The sequence below is a fragment of the Mauremys mutica genome, chromosome 13 (genome assembly GCF_020497125.1).
Source record: "Mauremys mutica isolate MM-2020 ecotype Southern chromosome 13, ASM2049712v1, whole genome shotgun sequence".
Classification (NCBI taxonomy): Eukaryota; Metazoa; Chordata; order Testudines; family Geoemydidae; genus Mauremys; species Mauremys mutica.
The window spans coordinates 46,294,341-46,305,700 of NC_059084.1; the positions used below are offsets into that span (position 1 = coordinate 46,294,341).

At 56.9% G+C, this 11,360-nt stretch overlaps 1 protein-coding gene across 2 annotated transcripts; it reads left to right on the forward strand.

Moving 5' to 3' along the window:
- The first annotated feature begins 1,538 nt into the window (after nt 1-1,538).
- On the forward strand, nt 1,539-10,010 carry LOC123348187 (magnesium-dependent phosphatase 1-like). 2 transcript variants are annotated; one of them, XM_044985638.1, is made up of 6 exons: nt 1,539-1,645; nt 2,575-2,635; nt 8,092-8,202; nt 8,271-8,378; nt 9,588-9,673; nt 9,894-10,010. In XM_044985638.1, the coding sequence occupies exons 1-6, from the start codon at nt 1,609-1,611 to the stop codon at nt 9,971-9,973; spliced, it is 483 nt and encodes a 160-aa protein (XP_044841573.1). In that variant the 5' UTR covers nt 1,539-1,608; the 3' UTR covers nt 9,974-10,010. The 2 variants fall into 2 exon arrangements, with proteins under 2 accessions (XP_044841573.1, XP_044841575.1); XM_044985640.1 differs by lacking the exon at nt 8,092-8,202.
- Nucleotides 10,011-11,360: the final 1,350 nt, after the last annotated feature.

An 11,360-nucleotide genomic window follows, 5' to 3' on the forward strand; every position in this document is an offset into this window, starting at 1 on the left:
GCAGAGTGTGGAGATGCGGCTGCTTCTGGGGTGGGGGGGTGGGGCTGGTTATAGGGGGACCCCTTGCCCAGCATGGAGATGCAGGTGTGGGGTGTGGGTGCTGGTATTTGGGGACCTGGCACTGAGATGTGGCCCCTCCAAGGGGGGGCAGGGGCTGGTTATACAGTGAGCCCCCCTGAGAGGGGGCCCCTCTGGGGTGGGCGCAAGGGCTGGTTACACGGGGACCCAGCATGCCAGAAGTGGGGCCAGGGGCCATGGCCCACCCAGTTTTTACCCCCGTAAGGGCAAGCCATGGGGAAGAGGGGGTGTGGAGGAGTCAGCGGGGGGCAGAGACTGGCAGTGAAGAGAGGTGGGGCCTCCTCTGTGAGGGAGCTTCCCTCACTCCTGCGGGGACCCCTCGCCTGGCCCTGACATGCAGCTGGCTCGGGGCGGGGGCTGGTTACACAGGGCCCCTCACCCAGTGCTGCGATGCAGCTGGCTCTGGGGTAAGGTAGGGTGGGGGTGGTGGGACTGGTTACAGGGGGACCCCTTGCCTGGTGCTGAGATGCGGCTGGCTCTGGGGTGGGGGCTGGTTACACGGGGACCCCTCGCCCGGCGCTGAGATGCGGCTGGCTCTGGGGTGGGACACGGGCTGGTTATATGGGGACCCCTCGCCCAGTGCTGAGATGCGGCCGGCTCTGGGGTGGGGGCTGGTTACACGGGGACCCCTCGCCTGGTGCTGAGATGCGGCTGGCTCTGGGGTGGGGGGTGGGAGCTGGGTCTATGGGGACCCCTCGCCCGGTGCTGAGATGCGGCCGGCTCTGGGGTGGGGGGTGGGAGCTGGGTCTATGGGGACCCCTCGCCCAGTGCTGAGATGCGGCTGGCTCTGGGTGGGGGCTGGTTACACTGGGACCCCTCGCCCGGTGCTGAGATGCGGCCGGCTCTGGGGTGGGGGGTGGGAGCTGGGTAGACGGGGACCCCTCGCCCGGGGCTGAGATGCGGCTGGCTCTGGGGTGGGGGGTGGGAGCTGGGTCTATGGGGACCCCTCGCCCGGCGCTGAGATGCGGCTGGCTCTGGGGTGGGGGGTGGGAGCTGGTTATACGGGGACCCCTCGCCCGGTGCTGAGATGCGGCTGGCTCTGGGGTGGGGGGTGGGAGCTGGGTCTAGGGGGACCCCTCGCCCGGCGCTGAGATGCGGCTGGCTCTGGGGTGGGGGGTGGTAGCTGGATCTAAGGTGACCCCTCGCCCGGTGCTGAGATGCGGCTGGCTCTGGGGTGGGGGGTGGGAGCTGGGTCTATGGGGACCCCTCGCCCGGCGCTGAGATGCGGCTGGCTCTGGGGTGGGGGCTGGTTATACGGGGACCCCTCGCCCGGTGCTGAGATGCGGCTGGCTCTGGGGTGGGGGGTGGGAGCTGGGTCTATGGGTACCCCTCGCCCGGCGCTGAGATGCGGCCGGCTCTGGGGTGAGTCTGCTCTGGCTCTTTGGCTCTGTGCCCCGGCACGGGCGGGGTTAACTGCAGAGCGGCCTGTCTAGCCTGAGTCTCTATGGCCCAACACGTGGGGCGCAGCCGGGCCGGCCCCATCCGGCTCAGAAAGTCCCTGTCCCACCCCCCCCCCCCGTTAGGGGCGCGATGTGCCGCCTCCCGGGGCTGGTGGTGTTTGACCTGGGTGAGCTTGGGGCACGGGGGGGTCAGGGGTCCGTGGGTCCCGGCCGGGGGATCGAACCGGGACCTCTGGAGCTTAGTGCCCGAGCTAAGAGCTGGGACAGACCCCCCCTCCCCCAGGTGTGTGGCTCACACCTGCCCCCCGGCTCGGGCTGAGATGCGGGGGGGGGCAGAGTCTCCCCACTGCCCTGCGTTTGGGTCCTGGCCCTGGGTGAGCTTGGGGCGGTGAGGGGGGGGCGACTGGAGGGTTTGGGGAGATCTGGGTGGGGGTCACCAGGGGGGCCTGGGCTCCGTGTCCCCAGAGACTGGGCTGGGATGCCGGGGGGACAGTGTGGGGCCACCCCCCAGCGGGGCGGTTGCTGGGTGGGGGTCACCAGAGGGGTCTGGGCTCCGTGTCCCCAGAGACTGGGCTGGGATGCCGGGGGGACAGTGTGGGGCCACCCCCCAGCGGGGCGGTTGCTGGGTGGGGGTCACCAGAGGGGTCTGGGCTCCGTGTCCCCAGAGACTGGGCTGGGATGCCGGGGGGACAGTGTGGGGCCACCCCCCAGCGGGGCGGTTGCTGGGTGGGGGTCACCAGAGGGGTCTGGGCTCCGTGTCCCCAGAGACTGGGCTGGGATGCCGGGGGGACAGTGTGGGGCTACCCCCCAGCGGGGCGGTTGCTGGGTGGGGGTCACCAGAGGGGTCTGGGCTCCGTGTCCCCAGAGACTGGGCTGGGATGCCGGGGGGACAGTGTGGGGCCACCCCCCAGCGGGGCGGTTGCTGGGTGGGGGTCACCAGGGGGGCCTGGGCTCCGTGTCCCCAGAGACTGGGCTGGGATGCCGGGGGGACAGTGTGGGGCCACCCCCCAGCGGGGCGGTTGCTGGGTGGGGTCTCCCCACAGCGCTGGGTTCGGGGGGGTTTCCGGGGGGTGACGTCCCTCCTCTCTCGTTGCAGATTACACCCTGTGGCCCTTCTGGGTCGACACCCACGTGGACCCCCCCTTCCAGCGGGACAGGTGGGAGGGGAACGTGGGGAGGGGGCGGGGGGAACAGCAGTTGGCCTAAGAGGGAGGACTGTAGGGGTAAGATGGGGAGGGGCCAGGACGCTATAGGATGGGGCTATAGGGGGTGGGGAGCTATAAGGGAGGGCTATAGGGGATCAGGGCTATGGGGGTCAGAGAGGAGGAGGTATGGGGGTATGGGGCTATAGGGGGTCAGAGGAGGCTATGGGAGCTATGGGTGGTTGGGAAGGGGCTATAGGGGAGCGGGGCTAAGAGGGTCAGAGGAGGCTATGGGGGGTCAGGGGAGGGACTATAGAGGATTGGGGCTATAGGGAATCAGAGGAGGCTATGAGGGGCTATTAGGGGTCAGGGGAGGGGCTATAGGGGATTGGGGCTATGGGGGCTCAGAGGAGGCTATGAGGGCTATTGGGGGTCAGGGGAGGGGCTATAGGGGATTGGGGCTATAGGGGGATCAGAGGAGGCTATAGGGAAGGGCCCTACCAAATGTAGGGTCCATTGTGGTCAATTTCACAGTCAGGATTTTGACAATCGTCAGTTTCATTATCCGAGCTCCTGACATCTGAAATGTCCCCTGCGGTGAGCAGGGGCGTCCCGACCCAAAAGGGGGCTGTTGGGGGGTCACAAGGGGGGGGGTCACGTTGTTGCCACTCTTATTTCTGTGCTGCTGCTGGTGGTGGCGACGCTCCAGGCCAGCAGCACCTGCCCCTCACAGCCCCTTTGGGGTTGGGACCCCGGGGGGGAGAAAGGTTCCCCCCACCCCCCCTTAAATCTGCACAGGAAAAGCACACGAAAGAGCAGCTTCCACGGGGGAGACCAGACTTCACAGTCCGTGACCCCTGAATTTGGTAGGGTCCTAGCTACAGGGGCCCGAGAGGCTTGGGGAAGGAGCTAGAGTGAGTCAGGGCAGGTTATGGGGGCTGAAGGGGCTATAAGAACATAAGAAAGGCCGCACCGGGTCAGACCAAAGGTCCATCTAGCCCAGTATCTGTCTACCGACAGTGGCCAATGCCAGGTGTCCCAGAGGGAGTGAACCTAGCAGGCAATGATCAAGTGATCTCTCTCCTGCCATCCATCTCCATCCTCTGACAGACAGAGGTTAGGGACACCATTCCTTACCCAGCCTGGCTAATAGCCATTTATGGACTTAGCCACCATGAATTTATCCAGTCCCCTTTTAAACCCTGTTATAGTCCAGCCTTCACAACCTCCTCAGGTAAGGAGTTCCACAAGTTGACTCTGTGCTGCGTGAAGAAGAACTTCCTTTTATTTGTTTTAAACCTGCTGCCCATTAATTTCATTTGGTGACCCCTAGTTCTTGTATTATGGGAATAAGTAAATAACTTTTCCTTATCCACTTTCTCCACATCACTCATGATTTTATATACCTCTATCATGTCCCCCCTTAGTCTCCTCTTTTCCAAGCTGAAGAGTCCTAGCCTCTTTAATCTCTCCTTATATGGGACCCTCTCCAAACCCCTAATCATTTTAGTTGCCCTTTTCTGAACCTTTTCTAGGGCTAGAATATCTTTTTTGAGGTGAGGAGACCACATCTGTACACAGTATTCGAGATGTGGGCGTACCATGGATTTATATAAGGGCAATAAGATATTCTCCGTCTTATTCTCTATCCCCTTTTTAATGATTCCTAACATCCTGTTTGCTTTTTTGACCGCCTCTGCACACTGCGTGGACATCTTCAGAGAACTATCCACAATGATGCCAAGATCTTTTTCCTGACTTGTTGTAGCTAAATTAGCCCCCATCATATAGTATGTATCGTTGGGGTTATTTTTGCCAATGTGCATTACTTTACATGTATCCACATTAAATTTCATTTGTCATTTTGTTGCCCAGTCACTTAGTTTTGTGAGATCTTTTTGAAGTTCTTCACACTCTGCTTTGGTCTTAACTATCTCAAGCAGTTTAGTATCATCTGCAAACTTTGCCACCTCACTGTTTACCCCTTTCTCCAGATCATTTATGAATAAATTGAATAGGATTGGTCCTAGGACTGACCCTTGGGGAACACCACTAGTTACCCCTCTCCATTCTGAGAATTTACCGTTAATTCCTACCCTTTGTTCCCTGTCCTTTAACCAGTTCTCAATCCATGAAAGGACCTTCCCTTTTATCCAATGACAGCTCAATTTACGTAAGAGCCTTTGGTGAGAGACCTTGTCAAAGGCTTTCTGGAAATCTAACTCTTCTTCCTCTTATTCACTCCCAGTGGAGCATAAGGCGTCAACCATTCTCCTCCATTCATTTCGTTCTTGAGCGAGGCAGCAAATTTCATCCCACTTCATTCCCATGCCTTTCATTTCCTCTTCAATGGTCCTTTGCCACGTCCCCAATGGTCTACCTCTCCTCCTCCTTCCTTGTGGTGTCCATCGTAGGGCAATATGAGGGTGTCTATCAGCACCCATTCTCAACACATGCCCCAACCATCTCCATCTTCGTTGTTTGGCTTCATCCACTATGTTGTTAATGCCCGTTAATCGGCTAACTTCAACATTGGTGATACGCTGCGGCCAGTGTATGTTAAGAATTCGCCTAAGACACCTTCCTTCAAAACCCCGAAGCCGACTTTCTATCTTCTTGTTGGTCCTCCATGTTTCCGCCGCATAAAGCAACACAGAGCGGACGTTCGACCTGTAGATCTCTACCTTGGTTTTCATTTGCAAGATGGCCGACCTCCAAATGTTCTGAAGTCTATAGAATGCAGTTGCTGCAAGACCGATTCTGGTAGATATCTCCTTCTGAATATTACCATCAGCCGATATGTAACTACCAAGATATTTAAAATCGTTCACCTCCTCCAATTCTACGTCACATACTACGGTCGTCGTCGAGCTGGCTGCTTTTACTTTCATTGTTTTGCTCTTACTGGCGTGGATATTAAGTCCCACGCACCTTGCTGCTCTACCTACTCTATCAGTCTTCTCTTGGAGGTCCGTCTGAGAGCTTGAAATCAGGGCAATGTCATCCGCCAAGTCACAATCTTCAATATGACCAGAGGGTCCCCATGCAATCCCTCTTGGCCTATCTTCGGTGGCTTTCCGCATCACCCAGTCTAGAACCACAAGAAATAGGATGGGCGAAATAACACATCCTTGTCTAACTCCCGTTCTCACATGGAACCACTCGCTCCGCTGTCCTTCATGGCGAACACAACACTTATTATCGGCATACATATCTTTGAGGATGTTAATAACTTTCGGAGGGAATCCATATGTTTTTAGGATAGTCCAGAGAGATGGATGGTGGACGCTATCAAATGCCTTCTCGAAATCAAGGTAGTTAATGAACAGTGGCGAGTTCCATTCAAGGGATTGTTCCATTATCATATGTAATACAAATATCTGATCAACGCATCCTCTCCGACTCCTAAATCCTGTTTGTTCTTCCCTCAGGACCTCTTCTACTGCTTGTCTTATTCTCTGTAACAGGACTCTGCAGAAAACCTTCCCGAGCACTGATAACAGGTTTATACCTCTCCAATTATCACACAAAGACAAATCACCTTGTATTGAGTAAGCTTCAGATAAAACTGAGAAAGACGAAGAAAGTTTATGGGCAACGAATTTTTGACTCAAGGAAGTTGAAAGAACTGTCGGTAAAGGCACAGTTCATACTGGAGCTCTCGAAAAAGTTTCAACTTCTAAATGATTTGCAAACTGGTAAGATAAACACTATTTGTGACAACGTTGAGAAGGTATATGCGGAGGCCAGCAAAACAGTGCTTGGCTATAAGAGAAGAAAGCGGAAAGTATGGATTTCAGATCATACATACAAACTCATTGAGGAGAGGAAGATAGCAAAATTACATATGCTGACTGGAAGTGGTGAACAACAGAAAGCTGCGAATGAAGAATACAGGGAGAAAAACAAGGCTGTGAAGAGAAGTGTTCGAAAAGATAAAAGGGATTATATTACCAGTCTGTCAAGAGAGGCACAGTCAGCAGCCGTGCGGGGCGACACAAGAACTGTGTATAGAATCACAAGGACTTTGACAGGAGGGTTCAGCAATAGGTCAACAGCGGTTAGAGGAAAGGATGGGAGAATATTGATAGAAAGGAAAGAACAAATTAATCGATGGGCAGAGCATTTTAGAGAGACTCTAAATAGACCAAATCCTGAAGAGGTAGTTGAAATAGAGGAAATGAGTTTTCAGATGGAGGTAGAACAAGGGCCTATCACAGAGCGAGAGATAGAAGAGGCCATTAGACAGACAAAAGAAAATAGGGCACCAGGCGAAGATAGAATAACCGCAGAAATGCTAAAAGCCAACCTGAATATGAGTGCCGGGATTCTAGAGGAGCTATTCAACAAGGCATGGGAAGAAGAGAAAGTACCTGAAGCATGGAAGAAAGGTATCATTGTGAAATTACCAAAGAAGGGTGATTTGTCTTTGTGTGATAATTGGAGAGGTATAAACCTGTTTTTTGGAAATCTAACTACACTATGTCAACTGGATCCCCCTTGTCCACATGTTTGTTGACCCCTTCAAAGAACGCTAATAGATTAGTAAGACACGATTTCCCTTTACAGAAACCATGTTGACTCTTGCTCAACAGTTTATGTTTTTCTATGTGTCTGACAATTTTATTTTTAATTATTGTTTCAACTAATTTGCCCGGTACCGACGTTAGACTTACCGGTCTGTAATTGCCGGGATCACCCCTAGAGCCCTTTTTAAATATTGGCGTTACATTAGCTAACTTCCAGTCATTGGGTACCGAAGCCGATTTAAAGGACTTAGTTAATAGTTCCGCAACTTCACATTTGAGTTCTTTCAGAACTCTTGGGTGAATGCCATCTGGTCCCGGTGACTTGTTAATGTTGAGTTTATCAATTAATTCCAAAACCTCCTCTAGTGACACTTCAATCTGTGACAGTTCCTCAGATTTGTCACCTACAAAAGCCAGCTCAGGTTTGGGAATCTCCCTAACATCCTCAGCCGTGAAGACTGAAGCAAAGAATCCATTTAGTTTCTCCACAATGACTTTATCGCCTTTAAGGGCTCCTTTTGGATCTCGATCGTCAAGGGGCCCCACTGGCTGTTTAGCAGCTTCCTGCTTCTGATGGACTTAAAAACATTTTGTTATTAGCTTTGGAGTTTTTGGCTAGCCGGTCTTCAAACTCCTCTTTGGCTTTTCTTATTCTATAGGGGATCAGGGGTTATAAGGGAGGGATATATGTGGCCAGGGAGGGCTTATAGGGGGTCAGAGGAGGTTATGAGGGCTATAGGGGGTTGGGGAAGGGGCTATAGGGGGTCAGAACAGGCTATAGGGGGCCAGGGAGGGGCTATAGGGGGCCAGAGAGGAGGAGCTATAGGGGATATGAGGGTCAGAGGGGAGAGGCCATAAGGGATCAGGGGCTATAGGGAGTCAGAGGAGGCTATAAGGGGCCATAGGGGGTCGGAGGAGTCGGGTAACCCTGTCTGCCCCCAGGGCCGGCTCGGTGCTGGATGCCCGCGGCCGCCCCGTCTGCCTGTACCCCGAGGTGCCGGCTGTGCTGGAGCGACTGCAGGGCCTGGGCGTCCCCATGGCAGCCGCCTCCCGGTGAGTGTCTGCCCCCTGCCCCCTGCGCCCCCCGACACCCCACCCCCCTGACCGCCTCCTCCCCCCAGGACGGGCGAGACCCGCGGCGCCATCCAGCTGCTGGAGCTCTTCAGCCTGCGCCGCTTCCTGCGCTGTGTGGAGATCTACCCCGGGGGGAAGAGCGCCCACTTCCACAGGTACCCGCTGAACCCCTGAACCCCCAAATCCCCAGCCCCCACTTCCACAGGTACCCGCTGAACCCCTGAACCCCCAAATCCCCACCCCCACTTCCACAGGTACCCGCTGAACCCCTGAACCCCCAAATCCCCAGCCCCCACTGTACCCGCTGAACCCCCAAATCCCCACCCCCACTTCCACAGGTACCCGCTGAACCCCTGAACCCTCAAATCCCCAGCCCCCACTTCCACAGGTACCCACTTCACCCCTGAACCCCAGCACCCCCAAATCCCCAGCCCTCACTTCCACAGGTACCCGCTGAACCCCGGCACCCCCAAATCCCCACCCCCACTTCCACAGGTACCCGCTGAACCCCTGAACCCCAGCACCCCCAAATCCCCAGCCCCACTTCCACAGGTACCCACTGCACCCCTGAACCCCAGCACCCCCAAATCCCCAGCCCCACTTCCACAGGTACCCACTGCACCCCTGCACCCCCAAATCCCCAGCCCCCACTTCCACAGGTACCCACTGCACCCCTGAACCCCAGCACCCCCAAATCCCCAGCCCCACTTCCCCAGGGCCCCGCTGCCCCCCCGAACCCCCAAACCCCCACCCCCACTCCCACAGGTACCCACTGCACCCCTGAACCCCAGCACCCCCAAATCCCCAGCCCCCACTTCCACAGGTACCCACTGCACCCCTGAACCCCAGCACCCCCAAATCCCCAGCCCCCACTTCCACAGGTACCCGCTGCACCCCAGCACCCCCAAATCCCCACCCCCACTTCCACAGGTACCCACTGCACCCCTGAACCCCAGCACCCCCAAATCCCCAGCCCCCACTTCCACAGGTACCCGCTGCACCCCATAATGCCCAAATCCCCACCCCCACTTCCACAGGTACCCACTGCACCCCAGCACCCCCAAATCCCCACCCCCACTTGCACAGGTACCCACTGCACCCACAAACCCGAGCACCCACAAACCTTCCACCCCCAACTTCCACACTTACCCACTGCACCCCTGGCACCCCCAACCCCCCACTTCCACAGGTACCCCCAAGACCCCATTGCACCAGGTACCCCCTGCACCCCTAAACCCCACTGCCCCTGCTGAGATCCAGGCTAGGGGGAAGAGCGCCCACTTCCCCAAGTAACCCCCTGGTCCCGACCCTCACTGCCCCCTGACCCCCATACTGCCAGCCCTGAGTCTGCCCCTCCCCCCCAGGCTGCAGCAGGACACCGGGGTCCCCTTCGCCCAGATGCTGTTCTTCGACGACGAGGAGCGCAACATCCGGGACGTCAGCCAGCTAGGTACGGGGGGGCCCTCAGATCCCCCCGGGGGGGCCCCAGCCCTCCTGGGCAGGACTCCCCTGCCAGCCCCACATGGGTGAATGTTGGGGGAGGGTCCAGGGAGGGAATGGGGGGAGGGGTCAGGGACTGAGATGTTGCAGGGGGAGGGGAGCAAATGGAGGGGAGGGGAGGGGAGGGGGTGAATGGTGGGGGTCACCCCCTCTCTCTTCTCCCCCCCCAGGTGTCACCTGCGTCCTGGTCCCTGATGGAATGACCCAGGCGCTCCTCACCCGGGGGCTGGAGGCCTTCGCTCGCTCCTGACCCCCCCAAGGGCAGAATAAACTCCAGAGTGACTGAGCCTCTGTCTCCCTCTGTGTGCGCGAGGGGGGGATAACAGCCTACTACAGCTGCAGGCACGGGTGTGTGATAACAACCTGCTAGTGTGTGTCGGGGGGGGGGGAGCTCTGAGACAGATAGCCTACTACTGCTGTGTGTGTGTGTGAGAGAGAGAGAGAGAAACAACTTACTACTGCTGTGTGTGTGTGAGAGAGAGAGAACAACTTACTACTGCTGTGTGTGTGTGAGAGAGAGAGAACAACTTACTACTGCTGTGTGTGTGTGAGAGAGAGAGAACAACTTACTACTGCTGTGTGTGTGTATGTGAGAGAGAGAGAACAACTTACTACTGCTGTGTGTGTGTGTGTGAGAGAGAGAGAACAACTTACTACTGCTGTGTGTGTGTGTGTGAGAGAGAGAGAACAACTTACTACTGCTGTGTGTGTGTGTGTGAGAGAGAGAAACGGAGAGAGAGGGAGAGAGAACAACCTGCTACTGCTGTGTGTGTGAGAGAGAGAGGGAGAGACAACCTAGTATTGCTGTGTTTGTGTGTAAGAGAGAGAACAACCTACTACAGCTGCAGGGTGTGTGTGTGTGTGTGTGTGTGTGAAAAACCTGCTGCTAGTGTGTGTGTGAGGTGGGGGGTCTGTGACAGATGGCCTACTACCGCTGTATATATGAGAGAGAGGGAGAGAGAACCTAGTACTGCTGTGTTTGTGTGTAAGAGAGAGAACAACCTACTACTGCTGGTGAGGGGGGTGTCAGAGACAGACAACAACCTACTACCGCCCTGTATGCATGTGGCTGAGTGAGATAACCTACTACTGCTGCTGGCGGTGCGGTGGGGGCTGCTCCCTGCCCCGGCTCTGCCCCCCTGCTCCCTGCCTGGGCCAGCCCTGCTCTGTCTGGATCCACATGCCCAGGTTCAAGCCCAGCCCATGCTGTGGGGGAGGGGAGATAACAACCTACTGCTGCTGCCGCCAGCAGTGCCGTGCTGCCCTGGGGCTGGGATCCTGCTGGGACCCTGAATCTCCCCCGCCCCCCCGCGATCCTTCCTACTTGCACTGAACTTGGGGGGGGGGCTGTGCCATCTCCCAAACTCTGGGGGTGTTGGGGCCCTTGGAGTGAATGGTAAGGGGGTGTCGCTGGGAGCATGGGAGAGTCCTGGCCCCAAAGATGTGAAGGTGGGGGGGCTGCACCCCAAAACCCCAAGAGTGGCAGAGGGGCCCCTCTCTAGGTGTGAACTTCAGGGGGGCTGTTCTGCCCACTCTGTGTGGGGGGCAGAGTACTGGGGTGCAGTGCTGTGCTCTCTGCTAGGGGGATCCCCACCTGCAACCGCCTCAGGGTTCACAATTCTGAGGGTTCAGCCCCC

Bases quoted from the DNA above. Each gene is read 5' to 3' on its own strand.
- LOC123348187 (XM_044985638.1), top strand. From the start codon at position 1,609: ATGTGCCGCCTCCCGGGGCTGGTGGTGTTTGACCTGG. The intron at 1,646-2,574 runs GTGAGCTTGGGG...CTCTCGTTGCAG, and splicing joins GCTGGTGGTGTTTGACCTGG to ATTACACCCTGTGGCCCTTC. The intron at 9,674-9,893 runs GTACGGGGGGGC...CTCCCCCCCCAG, and splicing joins CCGGGACGTCAGCCAGCTAG to GTGTCACCTGCGTCCTGGTC.